This window comes from Balaenoptera musculus, chromosome 9 (assembly GCF_009873245.2).
Source record: "Balaenoptera musculus isolate JJ_BM4_2016_0621 chromosome 9, mBalMus1.pri.v3, whole genome shotgun sequence".
Classification (NCBI taxonomy): domain Eukaryota; kingdom Metazoa; phylum Chordata; class Mammalia; order Artiodactyla; family Balaenopteridae; genus Balaenoptera; species Balaenoptera musculus.
The window spans coordinates 105,250,803-105,273,450 of NC_045793.1; the positions used below are offsets into that span (position 1 = coordinate 105,250,803).

At 51.5% G+C, this 22,648-nt stretch overlaps 1 protein-coding gene across 6 annotated transcripts in view; it reads left to right on the forward strand.

Annotated features, from left to right (window-relative positions):
• Positions 1-22,648, forward strand: part of GRB10 (growth factor receptor bound protein 10) — a 211,862-nt gene that overhangs the window by 137,877 nt on the left and 51,337 nt on the right. Inside the window, exon 1 of one of the 6 annotated variants that reach the window (XM_036863953.1) lies at positions 13,831-14,082. The exons of the other annotated variants lie outside the window; for them this stretch is intronic. Coding sequence (XP_036719848.1) covers positions 13,846-14,082 — 237 coding nt within the window. The 5' untranslated portion in view covers positions 13,831-13,845. Of the gene's footprint in view, positions 1-13,830; positions 14,083-22,648 lie in introns of those variants that run through there. 6 annotated transcript variants of the gene reach the window in all.

The following is a 22,648-nucleotide window of genomic DNA, read 5'->3' on the forward strand; positions in this document are numbered from 1 at the left end:
AGAACCATGAGAAGTAAGCGTCTGTTTGAGCCACGAGCCTGAATTCTTATATTATGGGAGCCCCGGCCATGGGGGTGGGAATAGCTGAGTTTCGTACAAGCATCCTGGTTCTCCAGCTTAAACCCAGCGTGGGGGAATGGAATGGTGGGGGACATTGTGCTGACCTTTGCCCACCTTGCCCTTGACTTTCTCAGGCCTCTCGCACTCTGCATCCCCCCACCCCTGGAGCTGGGGTCCTGCCTCTGCCCCCATGTGGGCCCTGGCTATCACCTGTGGCACCCGCCCTGCCCCTGCTCACATGTCCGACCCCCGCGAGCCCGTCAGTCATAGCCTGGCAGGTCTGACCCTCCTCGGAAGTCTCTGGGGCCCCGAGCCCAGTGACACCTCCTCCTGCATGGGTCCCCCTGGAGGGGTGGGTGGTCACTGGCCTTGTGTGAGGTCCGAGGGTCTCTCTCTTAGACATTTTTTATTGTATTATATGAATTTTAAAACAGCCACATTTGGTTCATTTGATAATATTTTTAAACCAGAGTCTGTCGATCACATTTAGCTTGGGTTGCACTGGGGCTTTGCCAGTGAAGTGCGAGAGCACAGAACTGTTCATTCGTGGCGGGAATGATGTATGGGGTGTGTCGGAAGAAACCGCCCGCTTTGCCCATGATAGTCTGGGAACAGTGGCCGGACAATTTTACATAGTGTCTGCAGGCGCCTACCGGTCTTCCTGGGTTATCACAAACAGACGAGTGGGTCTTACCTGCGGGTCCAGATCTTTGGCAAGCGTCATTCCATCATTTATGTGATGACGTATCATTTATCTAGTGATTTAGTTTAATAACATCACATCACTGATTTACCAGAAATGCAGACACCTAACTACTTCTTTCTGAGTGATAACTTTCTTACCTCTAGAGGGGAGTGAAATTAAATTAGCATCAGGAAAGTGAGTGTTGGTGGGAGAAGTCACCGAGGCATTTTTAAGTCCTTTGTGACTCATTTGGAAAAGACCAGCTGTCAGGTGTACAGCGATGACGGTTCCAGCAAAGATTTCTGAGCCGTGGGACGGAGCGTCTTCCCTGAGCCTCATCCCACAGTCCCCTTGGTGCCCGTGGCTTCTGTGGTGAGTGTCCCTTGGCTCTCGGTGCCTTGGTGGACCCAGAGGACCTTAGTCCTTCTTCGTGCGTTGCTAAGTGTGCGTCAGATCCACTGGGATCTTTAATGCCCACCTGGCACATTGCCCGGACTCAGGTGGACCCACAGGCTGTGGTCCCCCAGGCCTGGCACGTGGGGGGCACTCAGGGATAGCTTACAGGAGCTGATGTGCAGAAGGGGCTCCACAAGCTGGAATGTCAGCCCAGGTCTAGAAAGGATTATGTTAAATAGGGTTTAAAAAACGATGCTGTGCGTGTGCAACTGGGAAAGACGGTGCCGGGGCCGCTCGTGGAGAGAGAAGGGCTGCTTTGATTAAAAATGGGTCTTGAGTCAAAAGTTCAAGGTGATCTTTGCAGAAAAGCAGGTCCGACCTCTGCTGCAGCAGAAGGTTTCCTGAGTTAGCTGCTTTGTTATGCTCTGTCTTGGAGGCCGCTGTCCTCTGAGAAGGAGGACCCACAACACAGGAGCCGCCCCACCCCAAGTGGAGGAGGGACCAGATGTGGAGGAGGATGGAGGAGGATGGGGAAGGGGCGGAGATCACAGGGCTCTCCGTCAGCCACAGGCGCAGCCTCGTCTAGGCCCCTGTGGGGAGTGGGCTGCCCCAGGTGGCCCTGTACGAGTCCCAGCAGCCTTGGACCTGAGCGTCCCCCGGCAGCCCCACCCCTCCGGGCTGTGTGGGTGCAGCCTCTCCCATCGGCCTTGGAGACAGACCCCAGCCCTTGTCTTTCACCGTCGCCCTCGGAGTGGGGACAGCAGGTGACCTTTCAGAGAAGCACTTTCTGTAAACACACACGTGCAAAAGTGATGAATCAGGATGAATGTGGACCGTGGAGGGAACCTGTGAAGTGGCAGAGGCTGGATTAGATCCTCTGAGGGGCAACTCGTGTGTCTGGAAGGGGGTCACCAGAAAGCATGAGGAATCCCTTCCCTCCCTTCCAGCGTGGACAAGCAGAGGCTGCCTGTGAACCGGCTGATGTTGACAGGGGTCACGTGCAGGTCCTGAGCCCATTGGGAAGGTCCTGGGGTTTTTAGCATCTGTCTCACGGTGGTTAGTGTCACAGCATTTCTGCACACGGCAAGGAGGAGACTTTCCATGGGGGAAACCATGGCCCAGCAGCTGCAATACTTTGGCCAGACACAGAGGCAGGACGTGAACTTGGCCTGGATGAGTCCACAGCCCCCGGGGTCCTCCCTGTCCCTTGCAGGGCCCCAGCGCTGCACCCACTGGGCTTGGAGGAGACCCCAGACTACTGGGCCTCCTGCGAGGGCTGAAGCTGCTCTCCAAACACAGTGCAGGCTGGCACAGTGCAGACTGGCGTTTGCTGTGGGGAAGGATGCTTTTGTATGCGAAGTGGCAGGAGCTCGACACGTGGTTCTCAGTAGCCCTTTATCCTATGGAGGGCGGATGGTCCGGAAGCTCTTAATCCACCAAGCAGGAGCCCCTTGTTGGCTCCCAGTCCCGAGGTGACAGCCGTGGGAGGTGACAGCCTCTCAGAGAGGCCCTGGTGTCCCGTGGGAGGCTGACGCTCCTCCTCGGTGTGCCGGCCTGGGGGCAGCACTGTGCCCGGGACTGGGTGGGCTGAGGAGGGCGGGCTCTGTGGCCTCTGGAAACACCAGCCAGTGATGGGGAAGGAGCAGGGCGGCCACACCCCGCAGCTCTGACACCTCGGGAACAGCACCACCAGCCGCCAGGATTTGTGGGGTACCCCAGGGCGAATGGGGAGCCAGGATTAGTGGGGTACCCCAGGGCAAATGGGGAGCCAGGATTAGTGGGGTACCCCAGGGCAAATGGGGAGCCAGGATTAGTGGGGTACCCCAGGGCGAATGGGGGAGCCAGGATTAGTGGGGTACCCCAGGGCAAATGGGGAGCCAGGATTAGTGGGGTACCCCAGGGCAAATGGGGGAGCCAGGGTTAGTGGGGTACCCGAGGGCAAATGGGGGAGCCAGGATTAGTGGGGTACCCCAGGGCGAATGGGGGGCCAGGATTAGTAGGGTACCCCAGGGCAAATGGGGGGCCAGGATTAGTGGGGTCCCCCAGAGCAAATCAGGGACTTCTGCTTCACGGGCTCTTTCAGGATGCGTTTGGCTGCAAGAAATAAAAGGCCCAGTTGGCTTTAATTGTAAGGAAATGAATTTTGCCTAAGGACAGTCCAGGGACAGAGACCCCGGAGAGGGCAGCCTCCCTCTGTGTCCTGGGACCTGATCCTCTTTCCACAGTCACAGCTGGCCAGGCCCGACCTGTGCGCTCACCCACAGGCAGCCATCCCATAGGCTGGTCCCTGAGCCAGCCCCTCCCCGCCCCCCGCCTCCCCCAACAGATGCACACCTGGAGGAAGCAGAGAAAGCAAAGGTGCGGAGATGCGGAGAGAGAGAGAGGGGAGGGCTGGTTAAAAAAAGAAGGAGCAGCACCGTTAATGGAAACATGTTTATTTCCGAATTTAAGGCGATCTTTAAACACTCAGCATGTATGTACTTTGGAATGGTTTTGCCAGGCTGCTCTGTCTTTCAGCCAATAAGGATGTTCGCGTAGCTGCGTAATGAGTTGTTACAGCAAGTTTTTCCTTTTGTTATTCAAACACAGTCACGTTTTTAAACCCCATTATTACTAGGGCATGAATGTTGTCCTAGCTCTGATCAGCTCTTCTCCCTTTGTTTAATTTTAAAAATTAATTTTCTGGAACTGAGTTAGCTGCCTTGCATGTGGTTTACACATGCATTTACCAGTGGTCCAGCTTGGGTCTCCAGAGCCTTCACCTGTGACGTAGCGCGTGTGCCCCAGCATCAGGCTGCCTTTGGTCTTTGCGGGAGAAGCTCGCCGAGCCCTGGTACAGCCGTGTCCCCCAGCCTGTGCCGGCCTGGAGATGGTGCTGCCTCCTGCGTGGTCCAGCCTGGGCTAGGCGTCCACAGCATCCATCCTCGGGCCTCAGTGACTTCTGACGGCTGCGTCCACCTGGAGGCCTGGCTGCACGCTTTCACGGGCCCTCTTCTTAGCGCCTGCAAGATGTGCACAGGTCACTTCTCTGAAGCCTTCGGGACTCAGAGCTCATGAGCACCTGTGCCTCACTGACACTGAACCCCACTGCTGGGGGCCCTTAAGGGGCACCACGTGGGGTGAACCGTGGCTGACCCGCCTGCATTTGGACTCTCAGGGCAGTTGTAGAGCCGTGTCAGGACAGGAGCCTGGAGAGCGGTACCTGGCCTCCCAGGGGGACAGAGGAGAAGCCACCATCCAGTGACGGTCACTGTGGCTTTGCCTGGGCGCGTGCCAGCTCATCCCCGCCGTCCTTGTGGAAGGTAAACCCTCTGTACTCAGCGTCCCCGAGGCTGTCAGCCTTTCCTTCCCTCCGCTGCCTGTGTTCTCGTGAGTGGCGGGCGGACAGCTGCCACCACCCCAGGCTCCCCGATGTCCCCACTGGAGTCCTGCCCTCCCCCGTCCCTCCTCCTCTCCAGTCTGATGGGGGGACACGCTTCCTCTCTGCCTCTTCCCTTTGTCCACCCACAGCCCATCAGTCGTGGGGCCTCCCTGGAAACTTTCCTACAGAAGGAATGTAAACCACCTTTGTTGGTTTTTAAAGTGAGAGTGCAGGTATCCCCCCTTTCCAAAAGTTTACACCACCCCACTTGTATAAAAGACCTACATTAGTGTTCGCCAACTAAAAGAGATCCAGAGGATTTTGCCTTTACGAAAGAAGGTGGAGAGTGAAAATAACATCAGCCTGTGTCTTGTAGCCGCTCTTACGGGGGCTGTGCACCCCGGGCAGGCAGGGGGCACCTCCAAGCTCCTTTCCTGGGGACCACACCCAGCACCTCAGCATCAGGCGGCCTTAGCTCTGGCCTGTGTCTGTGAGCATCTGCGCTTTTATCTCCATTTATTTTGTGCACCTGTTAGCAAGCCGTGTCCTAAGGTGATTGCTTCTTCGCTTCACACCTTCTGGCTCAGGAAAGGTCTGGTCGGAACACTGCTTTCAGGTCGCAGGGAACCTGCTCTCTGCAGAGGGGATGCTGAGTTACCATCTGTTTCTCTGGCAAAGGTCATTCAACCAAGATAGACCTGTGATAGTCCTTGGCCGTGTCCCTGAGGGGCACGGCCAGGGAGCCCTGCCTCTCCCCTGCCTCTGAGGCCCCAGAATCCCAGCTCCACCCCGTGCTTCTCGGGAAGCCTCGGTCTCTTTCTCCGTCGGGGAGGCTGGCGGTACAGATGACCTTCTCATGGAGCAGTGGTGATGGGTCCCATCCAGACACTGGAGGTGTAGGCCCAGGACCTGAGCCTCAAGCCCTTCGTCTCCCCGAGACACCTTTGCAGCGCCGTGGACGAACAGGACCCCATCTCATAAACTGAAACAACCGCCTGCGTAACATGCGAGGAGACGTGTGGACTCAACCAGACCAAACCCGTGAGACCCACGAAGCATGTACGTCCCGTGGCCGCCCATCCTCTCCGCCGGGGTTGCTGCCCTCACGGAGGGCCTGTGCCCCAGGCGGTGCTGCGTGGGCAGGCTCTGAGGGGGGCCCCCTCGGGGGTCACAGTGTCACCGACACCTGATTCCACGGTGGGTTCGCTTGGCCTTGGAGATGGAACCAGAGACCCTCTGAGGAGCCCGAGCGCGGCCCAGCTCCGTGGCCACCGTGGCCGTGTCCTTGAGCATCAGCCTAAGTCTGAATGTCATGTGCCGGGTCCCTTCCGGTCAGCTAGGCTCCCTCCTGGTTCTTCTGCCTCTGAGCGGTGGCCGGCCTTCCCTGCTTCCCGCCTCGTTGCCCAGCTGACAGCTCTGCGCCTGCGCTTCTCACCCTGCACTTTCTAGAATCCCGGTCACCTGAGTTGTCGTGAGAAGAAACATGCAGGAAGTTAGGGGACTTTTGCATCCCTTGTCACCTCCTTGGAAATTCACATTTCATATTGGGTTTTGGAGGATTCGAGGAATGCTACAGGGAAGAAAAACTATGTCATAGGCCACCTCAGGTCAGCCTAGAGCTTATCAGATGTTTATGATCACAGAGCCACTTTGAACATGGCAAGCTTCCCACGGAACCCACTTTGGGGAAGGATGCTGAATCGTCCTAGATCATTTTTAAATGGTGAAGACCATCCCCTCAGATTTCTCTGGGAATACTGCTGAAACTGAGGTGTTTAAGAGCCCTCTGCGAATTGCAAAGCTCCAAGGTAACTGTCTTCCTACGTCTGTTTTACCCGAACAAGGGATGCAGTCCAGGTAGGTAGCTGTGACCTTCAGGCTGCATGTTTAGCTAAAAATGAAACAGGAGATTCTGTCAGGAACCTGCTGTGAAATCCCAGCCACTAGTGTTTCTCTGGACTATTCATATCTTTTTAAATATAAATTTGCTAAACTTGGGATCCTTTATGATAGCATTGAGTATCTCTTGGTATCTGTAGCTGTCAGGAGTACTGGAAAAGTGGGCACTTATAGTATCTATATCTTTCACGGGAAGAATCCCCATACTTTTGCCAAAAATCTAAGTGTGTGTCTTGACCAGCGTGGGCGTCTGTGATCAGGTCCTGCTGCAGAATCAGGGGCGGGGGCAGAGCAAACAGCCATTGAGGTCTGTTAGCAGTCTCAGAAAGGGCTGCCTAGTTTGCTGGATCAAGAAAAATGAGTTCCCTTGGCAAACGAATCTGCTGTTGCTCTGACTTGAAATGCCTTTAGGAAAAGGTAAAGAACCGGAAAATGAACTTCTGGCCCGATTACCCTCCCTGACGGTTCTGACATAAATGCACATGATTAAACACCCTCATTTCCGACGGACAACAGTTCATCCCGTGCGGAAGGTGTCATGTGCTGGAGCGTGAACACCTGTGCTTTAGGAAAAGCCTGTGGACGGTCACAGAGGGACCTTGCTTCCATTCTGTGCTCTCTAAATATGTCATCTTTTTTCAGTTTAAGATAAAGTGTTTCACAAAATCACAAGGTTGAAAAGCATCTGTCAGACCTTTGGGTCTTGGTTGAAGGGGTTCCATGCTTTGGTGAAATCCCCGCCACCTGCTGGGTCCAAGCTGAGTCCGTGCCTTTCCAGGATCACGAAGGACGCTAACTAGAACCTTCCACACACGTGTCCCCGCAGCTGGCTGTGGCCTTTCTGTGTCTCTGCACTGCTCCCGGCCGGCCTGCCCGTGCCCTGGCCCGACGGGGCAGCCCCGCTGTACCCCTTCCTGTGTGGCCCGGTGCCTGCATGGAGTCTGGCCTTTTCTTTCTCTCCATAGCTTTTCTATCTTTCTTTTCTTGGGCTCTCACCTCGCTGTCTTAGCAAGCATGATGGAAAAGCAATTTGAGTAATAAAAAATGTTTAAAGAAAAATTGGAAGAAACACTGGAGGAAACCAAGTGAAGGCGTCTTGAGTGTCTTCAGAGAGAGAATTCAGTTAACGTTGACCCACACCCCCTCCCTTCACTGCTGTGCAGCCAAGTCTCGGCATTTCTAGGAAAAGAGAACACAGATGTGACCCCGTTCAGAAAGGTTCTGAGTGAGCAACCTCTGCTGGTAAACTTATTTTAGAACCCAGTGCTAATGCCGAGTGCAGTTTATTTTTTCCTCACCCCAGAATAGCTTCCTCGTTGTAATCCCACAGCGGAGATGCTCGTGAATCAAAGCAACAGTATTTCTTGCTGCCCTCTTTCTGGAATCCTGGATTCTTGGGGTTCATTTGTATCAGGAAACCCTGCACAGACGCAGATGGAAGTGTCACGTGCAGCAGCTCCACGGGAAGGGCAGGGGGTGACAGCCGCCCCGCGGTGGGGATGTCACCCCCTCGAGGCGGCGGCAGTGCTGTTGTGAGGGGACCTTGGGTGTTAGGGCCACTGGCTTCATGCAGACCACGGTCAGTGACAGGGACAGAGACAGCGCCATCTCCATTCCAGTCCCTGCCTCTCTCTTTCTTTTTTTCATATTCTTTTCCATTAGGGTTTATCACAGGATATTGAATATAGTTCCCTGTGCTCTACAGTAGGACCTTCTTGTTTATCCATTCTATATATAAAAGCTTACATCAAAGCAGATATAACTATATAAATGTTTTTATTTGTTGAATATCCTGCAAGTGTTTTCTGTGTCTCTTCTCCATGGTCTTCGCAAAGAGCACTCGTCATTGCTGAAACCACTGTTAACGAGTGTGTGTTGGGGCCACACTGGGACCCTTGGCCGTGGCTGGCTCTTTGCGTGGGTTCCGGTTGGCCGTGCTGTAGGTGTCGCTTCCCGGAGCCACGGTGAGGTAGGTTTTGTCACGTTTCCAGTGCTCTCCTGGAAGCCAGGTTTCTTGCCAGAGCCCGTGCATGTCGCTGTGTGTGTGCGAAGGCCTCTCTATTCTGATCACCACGTTCAGGGGCGCGCGAGTTTCAGAACTTCTGGGCGCTGATCCCTCACCGGCGGCCTCCCACGTGCTCTCCGTGAGAGTGGCCTGGGGGCCCCCGTGGCAGCACACGCTGGCTTTGGAGACCAGCTGTCCCCCAGCTGGGGTGGCCCTCCCTACGCAGGTGGGCAGCTGCGGGCTACAGGGCCCGCCGGGGCCGGGGTTGTGGTAGGGGCAAGAAGGAGCCGCCTCTCCTCTCCTGTCCTGTCCTGTCCTGTCCTGTCCTGTCCTGTCCTGTCCCAGTGGTTGAACACGCTGCGTCTCGGGCCTCCAGACCCGACGGCAGCCTTAGCGCGTCTCTGGCTGTTCCGCGGCTCTTTCCAGGAGGATAGCAGTGTGTGGCCTTGCAGCGCCCGCAGAACCGATGAGGAGGAGCTTCTGGTCCATGTGATGTGAGGAAGGTTCCCTGTGCCGGTCCCCGTGCAGTGCTGTGGGGATGGATCACCGCGTGGACCCGGGTGTGGAGAGCGGGGTCAGGTGATCGCGTCCTGACTCAGGCCCCTGGGCTCGGGTGTACCCCGTCTCCTCAGCCCTGCAGCACAGCCCCCCTTACCTCCCCCACGTGGTCTCCAGTCTGGGAGGATGGCCCCAGGAGGGAGCATCTGAGTGACAATGACCGGCAGGGCCCCGAGGACCCGCCTCCAAACCCCACACCTGGAGGCTGCCTGCCGCCCGCCCTGTACCCGGCACGGGGCCAGCAAGGAAATCAAGCCTCCGCCACCTGTGTCCATCTCACGGGCCCGCTCCCCGGTGTGATGTGAGCGGCTTCCACATGTGGGCACTGCCCTCGGGGGCCCAGGAACTGGGGGGAGAGACAAGTGCTGGCCAGTCCTCGGGGGCGTGGAATCGCCGGCAGGGCAGACGTGGGACATTCCAGCGGCGGGAAAGGCACCAGCCAGCCAACCAGCAGGGACTGGAGGAGGAGCCTTTAGCCGGGTTGGAAGCAGAGAGCGTTCCAGGAAGAGGGAGGGAAGGTGGTCGGGAAGGACACAGGGTGGAGTGGGGATCCCGGGGTCAGGGCCTGGAGGTCTGGCGAGGACCGGTCTCTCTGCAGAGCTAACTGTGCCAAGCGTCGCTACAGGAAGGCAAGGCACGTTTGCTCTTTTTATTTTTTTTGTTGAAGTACAGTTGATTTAGAATTTTGTGTCCGTTACTGGTGTACAGCAAAGTGATTCAGCTATATCCATATATACATTCTTTTTCATATTCTTTTCTATTAGGGTTTATCATAGGATATTGAATACAGTTCCCTGTGCTCTACAGTAGGACCTTGTTGTTTATCCATCCTGTATGCAATCGTTTGCATCTGCTAACCCCAAACTCCCAGTCCTTCCTTCCCTCAACCCACCCCCCCACCCCGGCATCCTTAAAAAGTCTACAGGGTGCATTTTTATGGGCTGGACAGGCAGGCATGGGGACAGCCAGGTAGGATGTGGGCACAGCAGGAGCTGAGATGGGTGGGGTGTGGGTGCTGGATGGATTTGAGCAGATCAGCAGCGCTTGGTGATTTCTTGCCCTCCTGTAGCTTCTGTGTCCCTATGATAACTTGAAGCTCTGCGTCCCTCCTTTAAAAATATGTTCAACCCTGTCCTCGGGTCTTAGTGCCTGAATTCCATCCTCTACTCAGAGGAGGCAGGGCCGCCTAGGAGATGCTTGAAGCGTGGAGGGGGCCTGTCACCAGGACCCAGGAGCCGCTCGAAGAGCAAAGGCAAGGGAGTAACTCAGGGATGTGGAGAGACCAGCAGGGGTCACCTTACCAGTCAAGGGTCCCCAGATGACATCACCAGAATGGGCATCCCGAGAAGGACACGACCCACTTCTGTGGCGCCAGCAGGACCGAGGGCCTTCCGCCAAATGTCAGGACTCCTCAAAGGTGTTGAGGTCATAGAAGACCCCAGAAAACAAAACCACAGGGACAACCAAATCTGAGGACCTGTCCAGCTGACGGAGACCAAGGAGACCCAGCAGCTGAGGGCGGCCTGTGGGCCCAGATGAGATCCTGAATCAGCTAATGGTAGGGTATGGATGTGATTTCCTGATTTCCATCCTTGAACTGTGTTCCCCTAATGATGGCAAACGGCTTCTATGGACACTGAAGTTGTTACCGTAGGTGGACTGTTTCTGTCAGAGACCAGAACAGCTACGCACCTGCTGTGACCAAGGCCCTGGTGGCATCCTGGGGACCCTCTGCCCAGCGGGCCAGGTCTCAGGTACCTAAAAGAGGTCTACAGAACTAGCCAGCTGTGTGCTCTTGTTTTCTCTGTCATAGATAGTAGTCCACTTTCATAGGTGGAGCGTTGGTTTTAATTTAGTTTTATATTGTCTTAGCCACCAAATCAGCCAGAACCCCGATTTGCAACTAGGAGTGCACGTAAGAGTCACAAAATTTGAAATCCAAACTCCTGCCTAAGAATTCCAGAGTAGGCAGGGGCCCTGTAAGGGGTGACTTGCGCAGAACCCTGAGGTAAAGCAGTAAGAGCAAGGGCAGCCTCAGAGGGCCTGGGGTCTCGGGCAGTGAGGGGCCGTCCGTGGGTCCCAGGCTGCTGAGAGGTTGAGTTTTATGTGAACCTAGAAGAAGCCCTCTGGATTTGGTCTCTTGGTGTGACTGGTTTCCTCCTGCAAAAGGGTGGTTTTGACCTTACAAAGCTGCTGTCGTGAAACCCACGTGGTTCTGGTTTAAGAGCGGAGACTTCTATGCTCTGGAGCAGGTACCCAGAGAGAGACCCCAACACCTACAAGCATCAGAGTATCATAAACAAGGCAGCATGATTTAATTCATTATGCTGCAAGTTATCAACTATTTGGAGGAAGAGCTGACTTAGGGTCTTACACTTTATTGCATGTTGTTATGGATTGAATTGTACCCCCCTCCGCAGTTGAGATGTTGAAGTCCCAAAGCCCCCAGGACCTCAGACGGGGAGTCTGTTTGGAAATGGAGTAGTTGCAGGTGTCATTTGTTAAGTTTAGATGCAGTCATGCTGGAGTAGGTGGGCCAACCTGGTAGGACTGGTGTCCTTATAAAGAGGGGACATTTGGACCCACACAGGGAGAAAGCCCTGAAGCTGCAGGCAGCGATCAGGGTGATGCTTATACACCAGAGACAGCCAGCAGACCCCCAGGAGCTGGGAGAGAGGCGTAGAATGGAGTCCCCCTCACAGCTCTCGAAAGGGACCAGGCCTGGGATCACGGGCACCTTGTCTCTGACGTCCGGTGTCCAGAACTGCAGGACATTGCACTTCTGTTGGTTAAGCCACCCCGTTTGTGTACACGTAGACTGAAATAAATTCTAGGTGGCGTAAACTGTTAATAAAAATTCAGCTGCCGGTGGCAGCTCCCTGTGCTTGAGACCCGGGATTGGACTTTGGGTCTTTATTCTGGTTCATCCCAGAGCCCTCCTCCTCCGTGGGAGATAAGGCCTGCACTGAAGTGGCAGCACTGGAGGCTGGCTTCCCTCCCCCACAGGTCTTCACGTGGGTGCGGTCCCTCCCCCTCACCCCCATCCTTCCAGAGAAGCTGGTCCGTTCAGGCAGACCAGACAGTTGGCAAAGTGTGGGCACTGAAAGCGGAAATGAGAGTAGGGATTGCAGTAGCCATGGCTTGTTACCACATCATCTGTGCTCGGCCAGCAACCAAACAAACAAAAAGTAAATAGTTTTAAACTGTAAAAGTAATAAATGAAAAAAAAGTAATACACGCTCGTAGTAAAAGCGAAAGGTGAAACTTAAGTAGTACAACAAGGCTTACGGTAAAAAGTAAGGTTCCCTTTCTCTCAGTTCCCAACTCTTGTCTCATTCTGCAGACGTGAGCAGTGTGGACGGACGTTGTCTATCTTGTCCAGAATTTACCTGCGTTATCGCATTTTCCCCAAAAGCTTCATGGTGCTGCATCACATGGGGACCATAGTTGGTTTAACCAAATCCTCTTTTGACACACACTGTTATTGTTTGCAGTTCTTTCTTATTGTAAACAAAGCTGAAATGGACGTTCTTGTACATAGGTCTCTGGTCACTTAATGATGGAGAGCTGGGTGCATAGATAGATACATAGATGATAGATAGATAGATAGATAGGTGGATGAGAGGTAGACAGGTGATAGGTAGATAGAGACAGACTAGATAGATACATAGATAAATGATAGGTAGAGAGAGACAGACTAGATAGATAGATAGATAATAGATGATAGATAAGCGATAGGTAGAGACAGACTAGATAGATAGATAATAGATAGATGATAGATAGATAGATAGGTGATAGGTAGATAGAGTGAGACAGACTAGATAGATAGATAGGTGATAGGTAGATAGAGACAGACTAGATAGATAGATAGATAATATATAGGTGATAGATAGGTAGATGATAGATAGACAGGTGATAGATAGATAGAGACAGACTAGATAGATACATAGACAGATAAATGATAGGTAGAGAGAGACAGACTAGATAGATAGATAGATAGATAGATAATAGATGATAGATAGGTGATAGGTAGATAGAGACAGACTAGATAGATAATAGATAGATGATAGATAGATAGGTGATAGGTAGATAGAGACAGACTAGATAGATAGATAGGTGATAGGTAGATAGAGACAGATTAGATAGATAGATAGATAGATAGATAATAGATGATAGATAGGTGGTAGGTAGATAGAGACAGACTAGATAGATAATAGATAGATGATAGATAGATAGGTGATAGGTAGATAGAGACAGACTAGATAGATAGATAGGTGATAGGTAGATAGAGACAGACTAGATAGATGGATAGATAGATAATATATAGATGATAGATAGGTAGATGATAGACAGGTGATAGATAGAGACAGACTAGATAGATACATAGATAAATGATAGGTAGATAGAGACAGACTAGATAGATACATAGATAGATAAATGATAGGTAGAGAGAGACAGACGAGATAGATACATAGATAGATAAATGATAGGTAGAGAGAGACAGACTAGATAGATAGATAGATAATAGATGATAGATAGGTGATAGGTAGATAGAGACAGACTAGATAGATAATAGATAGATGATAGATAGGTGATAGGTAGATAGAGACAGACTAGATAGATAGATAGGTGATAGGTAGATAGAGACAGATTAGATAGATAGATAGATAGATAGATAGATAGATAGATAGATAGATAGATAGATAGAGTCTCAGCACTGTAATTGCTGGTTAAAGGCTTTGTGTGTTTATGGCTATGTATGTGTGTGTGTATGAAGTTCACTTTTATAACTGTCATCAAAGGGCCGTGTACCCCATATAGTAGGGTGTAGAGGCACTGGAGCCTGGCTGACCCCCCGTTTGAGGAGCAGAGTAACCCGGGATGGGTGTCTTGTGCCTCGTTCCCCTGGCCCCCGGGTGGCAGCAAAGTCACTCCCCCAGTGATGAAGCAGACTCATTTTCATTGGCTGTATCTGCAGCTTCTAGAAACTCTGTAAGGTATTTACTGAGCCCATCTGGGAGCAAAGGGTCAGACCCGAAGGGAGGTTTGCAGAGGGCATTTGCTCACGAGTCGCCCTGGAAACCTCTGAGTTGGAGACTCCAGCGGCCGGAAGGCGGGGTAAGGTGCGCGCTGTCACATTCAGGTACTTACTCTTTTTGGTGTTGGACTTTCTGAGCTCGCATTTAGTAGAACTTTGTGCTTTCCTAGTTTTTGAGGAATTGTGCCTGACTGTGATGTTTGGCCTGCATTTCTCCCCTCCGGATCCGTGGTCTAATGTGAGCAGAACTGAGAAGCCCTGCTTATCCGACAGACAGACATACAGACGGCGCTTCAGGCTCGGGGTCCGGCTGTCACCCTCAGCAAGGGGTTTTGCTTCCGTTGCTGGATTTTAGTTCTGAAAATGCACCAAATGGAGATGCTCACTTATACCAGTGAACATGTTCTGCTTTTTATGAGAATTCTCACTAATTACTGTCACCAACTCTTGATCGTGATCAGTATTTTTGTAATTATATTGAATGTCTCACCATAATGGTAGATAAGCTTACTTTCCCAAAACGAAGGTGTTATGGGTAATACAAAGGTTATTAGTATAAACTGCATTCCTAGCAGATGTATCTTGGAGGATTGGGATTTTGAGAGAGAAAGACTCTATCTACAGATACCTGTTCTTGACTCTTGTAATTGAATAGAAAGGTAACCGTATGTGGCAGCCCCGTCTGAGATTTGTACGATGGCACTCAACTGTCTGCATTGTCCGGACCCAAAGGAAGTTCTGGAGGTTGTTGTCCTTTTGTAATCTAGCCACTCAGGACTCTCTCAGCTCCTCGAATTTCACTTTTTTCTAAACTTGCAGTAAATCTGCCAGTCTTCCCAGGTTCCCTGTGTTCTTTGCATCCAGCTCTGTGCGCACCCCCCCCACCGCCCCTCCCAACAGCATCAGCACAGTGGTGGGGCTTTAGCAGGTGGGGCACCTGTGTTGGCTGGGTGGGCACTGGCATGTCCTGCCCTTGCGGATGGGGTGCTGATGCTTCGGGGCACAGCTGGAGGCCCCTCTGCCCCCAAAGAACCGTAAGACCTTCCCTGCCCCTGTCTCTCAAGCCAGACGTTCGCTGAAACTGGATGCCGGTAAATACATCACGCAGTCTGAGATAAAGATAGAACATTGGCCTGAGGGCAGACCCATGATACTCGATGAGGTTCAGATGGTCTGGGGGAAGTGCTTTGACGGGTGGCCTGTCCTGCCGTTACACGACAGAGGGGCAGGCAGTGGCGGGGGCGTGCCGTGTCACTGCCCTGTCTGATGGTCCCCTCATGCAGCCACCTCGCAGAGCGCAGGCGTGCCCGTGGGCCCTCCCCGGGCAGGGGCAGCTGCACACCTGTGTGGGCCTGACCTCCCAAAGCGCCGTCTTTGCATTTCGGACATTTTACTGACCCCAGCCGTGATTGAACTGCCTGGTGCCTGCGGATTTGGGATCTTAACCGTCCTGCACAGTGAAGACAGAGGCTTAGTGGAGACGGAGGAGGGGCCTCCTGATGAAGAGAGCAACCAAGCAAGAGTCCCCTCATGTCATCTTTGTGACCTCACCTCTGTGGGTGATAGGACACCAGTGAGATGCTGAGTGACAGAGGGGACCCACACGTCATTATTTTCGCACAATGTGTTCTTTAAACTTTTACGTTGAAATAACTTCAGACCTATAGAGCAGTTGCAGTAATGACAGTAAAGACCTGTCATAGATCCTTTATTCGGCTTCCCTAGTGGCTAACATGCTGTCCCATTTTAAATCGTTTTCCCTGGTCCTATATGCATGTATGTAGACACACATCTGTGTGCACATGTGTATAACTGGTGTATTACAGGGAGCGTAGCACACAGCAGTTTCCAAAATCAGGGTATGCAGGGATCCAGACCTTATCCACGGTTCATTAGTTGTCCTGCTAACGTGTTTTATGGCTTCTTTTTTTCTGGTTCATGAACCAATACAGGACCACCCTTTGCACTGGTTTTAACGTCTCTAATTCCCTTTCGCCTGGGGGCACTTCCTCGCCGCTCCGCGTCGTTCGTCACGTAAGCGGTAACCGGAGCCCCCCCTTTGGTTTGTGGGGAGTTTCCTTGGGGCCCCATCAGGGTGTACGTGGTGGAGAGGCCACAGACAGCTGCGTCCCTCTCGGGGCAGGAGTTCGGGACGCTGTGATGTTGGTTTCTCCATTATCACCGATGATGTTTCTTACCCATGTCTGCTACGTTTCTCCATTGTGAAGTTGCCATTATTCCCTTGGTGATTAAAAAGTGCTTTAAAGGGAGATGACTTGAAAGCAGGTTCATATGCTTCCTCCCTCCGACTTCCGCTGACTGGTTTTGTCGCGTACGGATGATCCTGTCTGGCGATTCTGACTCTCATTCTGCGTTTGTGAGTTGGTCTTGGGCAGTGAGGAAGAGCAGCCCTTGTCTCCCGGCTATTTACCTGTGTGTTTCTTTATTTGTCAGTAAGGACACATTATTATTTGCTTACAGCCATCGCTTTGACGCTCCCATTGTCCCAGTGGGGCTGGTTCCTATTTCCTTGTGGCACATCCTCGTCAAAGTACTACCTTGCTTCCTAGCACGAGATTCCCCTTGCTCTGCGCTCAGCGCGTTTGACGTCTGGGCCTGGGGGGTCCTTGGATGTGAGGCCGTCTCGTGCCCTGGAGGGTGCTGACCAGCATCCGTGGCCTCTGCCCACAGAGGACAGCAGTCACCTGCCACACACACACACACACACACACGTACACACACACGTACACACACGCACACACGTACACACACACGTACACACACACACACACACCAGTTGTGACAAGCAGAAATGCCTCAGACGCTGCCAAATGTCCCTCGGGGGGCAAAATCCACCCCTACCCTAACCCCCCATCAGGAACCACCGAGGGAGAGAAGGGGTGCTGCCTTCTCTACCCAGGGGTACTGGGTTCAATTCTTCAAACGGATTAGGCAGGAAAAGGCTTCAAATATGCTTTATTTCCTCTGGCAGCACAAGGCTAAAGGGTCCGAAGGCTTGTTTAGGTTTTGTTGATGAAGAATTTAGAGCCTGCACAAAAGTAGAATAGTGGGGTGAACACCGCGTGCCCCCGAGCCAGACCCCACAGCTGTGAAGCCACGCCCCCCATATACTGTGTTGACGCAGATTCCAGCCATCACGTCATTTACCTATACATTTTTTAGCATGTTTCTGTAAAAGATTGACACTGTTTTTTTCTTTAACAGGACCATTAATACCGTTGAGACACCCAATTCCTTAATCTCATTTTAAAAAATCCCATATTCAAACAGGAATTGCATTTACACTGCACGTTTGCGGCCCTAGTGCCGTGAGTTCCCCTGAAAGACGTTGCCCAAAAGACAAAGCCTAACCCAGGAAGGGCTTGGCTTTGGGAGTTTGCTCCCACTGAGGGCTCTATCTGGATGGAAAGACCCCGCCCGGGCTGCCCTGCAGGCTTCAGCCCGAATTCACGTTGCAGGGGTACCTGCCCACCAGAAGCTGCCACCTGCCACCCGCAGAGCCGTAGACGCACCCAGGTTACCAGGCCTCTTAGGGATCATCTGGTCAACCCCTGCTGTAGGCGGACAGCCCTCCCCGGCCCCCACCCCACCAGGATGGACAGGCCGTGATGGGGGCCTCTTTTCCTGAGGACCATCACTGCCCCTCGTTGGGGGCTTCAGCTGCTTGAAATACAAAGCAGGCTCCTAATACCTGGATTTTCAACTACATACTAAGACCAGAAACAGCTAAAAGCCCCATAGAAGTCTTGGAGCAGAAGCCCAGGGTGAGCTTCCTGCCAAGCGCTCCCTCTTCCTGGGTTGACGCCGCAGGGGTCTTGGTCCTGCAGTGCATGGGGAGGGGGATCTTTTAGGCACGTGATGCCCGCAGGAGGAGGAGACAAGCGGAGTGTGTCTGGAATGATCATCTGTGGAGCGTTTGCTGTGGGACGAGACTTGCATGCATTTCTCTGAGTGACACTCACCGTCAGCCTATGTGACAGTCCCCCACCGACTGAGGGTTGTCGACGGTCAGAGGGGGTAACTCGTGCAGCGAGTGGCGAGCAGGAGCTTGAACCCAGGGCTGGCAGGTTCACAGGCTCCGTAATTGACGCACTTAGACAGTGGTGGCGGGACCCTTGGACATCCGGGAGATTGGGCCCAGCACAGAGAGTGTGCTTGGTGAGTTCTTGCTAAATGGGAGGCTGGAGGTTTGGGGATGATCAGAGGATGCCCGCAGGTCCACCGTGCTCCTTAAATCCTGTTTTAAGGAATAGCACGCATTCTGCCAAACACCCGGCATCCCCGTTCTTGGAAACGTTTCCCTTATTAGAGGTGGCACTTTAGGAAAGTTGACATCCAGCCATTTATCCTGAGAAAATAATTCAACCCACACACCGAGGCTCACGTATAAAGGTGTGCCAGGGAGCACTTGAGGAGAATGAAAGTCTAGAAGCCGCCGGACGGGCAGCATGACGCTCATGTTGATACAACATGACATGTGAAGAAATCCCTCGCAGGCACTAAAGCACCAAAGAGACATAAAGACCCGGTGGATGTTTATGGTGTAACATGAAGCTCCACAGCCCGATTGCAGAACCACGTCTGCTGTCTGAGCACAGTCATGTCAGTGCATCTATTTATAAACACCTGTGCGAGAGAATACTGGAAGGGCACACTCCAGAACTGTAGCAGCGGATCTGGGAGTTGTCAGTGATTGTCGAGTTCTTTCCTCTGTCCCTTCGGCATTTTCCAAATGCGTTACAATGAAAACCCGTAAGAAAAAACGAATATATCTGTGTACCCTTGAACCGCTCCAGTTTGATTTGGGCTGTGTGCCCTGAATATTGCCCGTGAGGGCCAGGCAGTGAGGGTGTCCACGGAGGGGCTCCGGATCCGCGGTTGACTTTCAAGAACTACTTTGTGAGTTCTTTCTAGAACTGTAACTCCTTTGGAAAGGATTGCGAGGACTTAAAATATTTTTGTCAGTAATTCTTTCTGAAACATGAAATCAATCGATTATAACTCAGATGCTCATTTTTTTTAAGTCGGTTTGGGTCCCTGTAATGGAACAGGATGATAGTGATATTCTTAACTACGGTGAATAGAACCACGTGCCTATGTGTAGCAACTTCAGTTATCACTCCCTGTGGCTCAAAAGAGCATCATTGACTTAGACCAGAACTGAAAAAAAATTGGTAGAATTACATTCTTTTCACTACAATGAACCCATCCCGGCCCTGGTTCTGCCCTAGTCTGAAGTACATCTAGTTTCATCCATACTTGCTCGGCCTGCCCCATTTGGGGGCTTCAGGACCCCCCAGAACCAACAGCCTCGTGTAGCTCCTGGGAAGCGTCTTGCTGACAGAGAGGAAGGCGAACAGCAGATGCCCTGATTCAGACCCGGCCCCCGTGGGCCCATCTCCTCCATCTGGGCAAGCTGTCCCGAGGCTTCCACCCCGCGCCTGGTCGGGAGGTGGTTCCGTCAGCCTTGGAGGACGTGAGCTTGGTGCCCTGGTGTGGCCACTGGGCTCTCAGAGGTGGACCTGCCACGTGCCTGGGCTCAGCTGGCTTTCCTGCTTTCCCTCCTCATGACCCCAGCGGGACCGGGAGCCCCTCAGCCCTTTCCACCTCCTGTCTTCTGCAGCCTTGCCTCCCTCTCGATACATATATATATATTTTTTTTTAACACCTTTATTGGAGTCTAATTGCTTTACAATGGTGTGTTAGTTTCTGCTGTATAACAAAGTGAATCAGCTGTACATATACATGTATCCCCATATCAACTCCTCTTGCATCTCCCTCCCTCCCACCCTCTCTATCCCACCCCTCTAGGTGGTCACAAAGCACCGAGCTGATCTCCCTGTGCTATGCGGCTGCTTCCCACTAGCTATCTATTTGACATTTGGTAGTGTGTATATGTCCATGCCCCTCTCTCACTTCGTCCCAGCTTACCCTTTCCCCTCCCTGTGTCCTCAAGTCCCTTTTGATATTTTTTTTATTGAAGTATAGTTAATTCACAGTGTTGTGTTGTGTCAGGTATACACCGAACTGATTCACTTCTACATATGTGTGTGTCTGTGTGTGTATATATATATATATATATATATATGTATATGTGTGTGTGTGTGTATATATCCTTTTTCAGATTCTTTTCCACTATGGTTTATTACAACATATTGAATATAGTTCCCTGTGCTATATAATAGGACCTTGTTGTTTACTTTATATATAGTACTTTGTATCTGCTAATCCCAAACTCCTAATTAATCCACCCCTCCCTTTCCCCTTTGAGAACCATAAGTTCTCTGTATCTGTGAGTCTGTTTCTGGTTCATAGATAAGTCCACTTGTGTCATATTTTAGATCCCACATATATGTAAGTGATGTCATATGTTACTTGTCTTTCTCTGTCTGGCTTACTTCACTTAGTATGGTAATCTCCAGGTCCGTCCATGTTGCTGCAAATGGCATTATTTCATTCTTGTTTATGGCTGAGTAATATTCCATTGTATATATGTGCCACATCTTCTTTATCCATTCATCTGTCGTTGGACATCTAGGTTGTTTCCATGACTTGGCTACTGTAAATAGTGCTATTATGAACACTGGGGTGCACGTATCCTTTCGGACCATGGTTTTCTCCAGATATATGCCCGGGAATGGGATTGCAGGTTCATATGGTAGTTCTGTTTTTAGTTTCTTAAGGAACCTTCATACTATTCTCCATAATGGCTGTACCAACTTACATTCCCACTAACAGTTTAGGAGGGTTTCCTTTTCTCCACATCCTTTCTAGCATTTATGATTTGTAGACTTTTTGATGATGGCCATTCTGACTGGTATAAAGTGGTACCTCACTGTAGTTTTGATTTGTGTTTCTCTAATAATCAGCCGTGTGGAACATTTTTCATGTGCCTCCCTTTCGATATGGACCCTTCCACCGTGGACGCCCCCTCGTGGCCCTTGGATACAGCCTGGCTTCTTCCTAAGTGTTTACCCCCAGCATTTACAGGAGGCTTCGGGAGTTACTGCAAAGCTCAGCTTACATCCTCACTTAGAAAAATGCATTTAAACAGGACCCAGGGAGCTTTTCAACTAAGAAGTAAGTTGGATGACGAAGAACTGAGACAAAGCCGCCCGGACGCCCCGGCTCAGACCCTGCAGACTCCCTGGGTTTCTGTGCAGGGTTGGGGGTCCGCTGCTCTGCTCAGCCCAGGCACCTGGAGGCTGCTGTGCCCCCCGGGACGTCCTACACCTGGGACAGGTCTGGGGCAAAGGGCTGAGAGTCCTCCATTTGCTGTTTTCACGGGTTGATCTCAACCAAAGTCAAGAGTCTGTGGAATTCAGACAAGATCCCGAGCCTGCGTGTGCCCAGCAGGGAGTGTCCGGTGCCCGAAGCAGGAATGCGGGTGACAGCAGGGAGGAGGCCCCAACGTCTGCCTGCCTGCTGGGGACCGCGACCGTGGACACGATGTACCTTCAACCCTAACTGTTCTTAAACTCCTTCCTGCAAGTTTGCAAAAATTTAGGCTCGCTCTTCCCTCTCCATACGATGAATGCATAAAAGGTGTCAACAGAGCTCCAGGAAGGACAGAACCTTCTATTACCACTTTGGGGCTTTTAAGACGGGCCCTGGTGCCAAGCCAGTCAGAGGGCTAGGTAGCCTGGCAAAGCCTCCTTCCTCCCCCTGCTAACCCTGAAACGAAAGAATCTCAGGCTGGTGGCATAATTATGCCCTCTTTAATATTACTTTTTTTTTAATTCAAAGTTTCTTTATTTTTATCATTTATACAACAAAAGCAGCACGGTCAAGGAATTTATTACAAGTTTCAGAATCAGAATTATGCCATGCAGATGGCATATGTTCTCATATTTTATAAGTATTTAAGTGGCTGTTGCCTTGAACTTGATTTGCTCTTTTCTTTGTTTTTTTTTAATTTTTATTTTATATTAGAGTATAGTTGATTTACAATGTTGTGTTAGTTTCAGGTGTACTAACAAAGGGATTCAGTTATACATATACATATACAATAAGTCCCCTACATATAAACCTTCAGGTTGTGAGCTTTCAAAGATGCGAACGTGCATTTGCATGTCCAATCATGTAAGTTAGTTCGTGTGTCTGGTATACATTGTCACGTGCGTGCATCCTCTACAGGGGGTTGTGCTTTCGTGTACTTTACTGTACAGTACAGTATAACAGAGTACAGTAGTACAGTGTCTTTATTGCAAGCTAGATCTGCAAGAGGACAACGTCATTGAACTCCTTGCTGTGCAACACGAGGAGCTTACTAATGAACACCTGATGGAATTGGAGGCCCAGAGAAAGGACGAAAGAGACAAGAGGAAGAAGAAGTAACTGAAGAACAGAAGAGAGTCACGATGCAGGAAATGGCAAGGGGATTTTCTTTGTCGGAGGAGGCACTGTTAGTTTTTGAGGCACAGGACCCGAACGTGGAACGGTACGCAAAGGTTGCAGCCGTTCAGAATGCAGTCCAGTGCTACCGTGTCATCTATGATGAGAAAAAAAAGAGCTACTCCCCAGATACCACTGGATCGTTCTTTCAAGAGGGTAGATAGAATTGAATCCAGCAAGGAACCAGAACCTCAGGCGTGAGTGAAGTTGCAGCTTGCCCTCTGTTTCCTG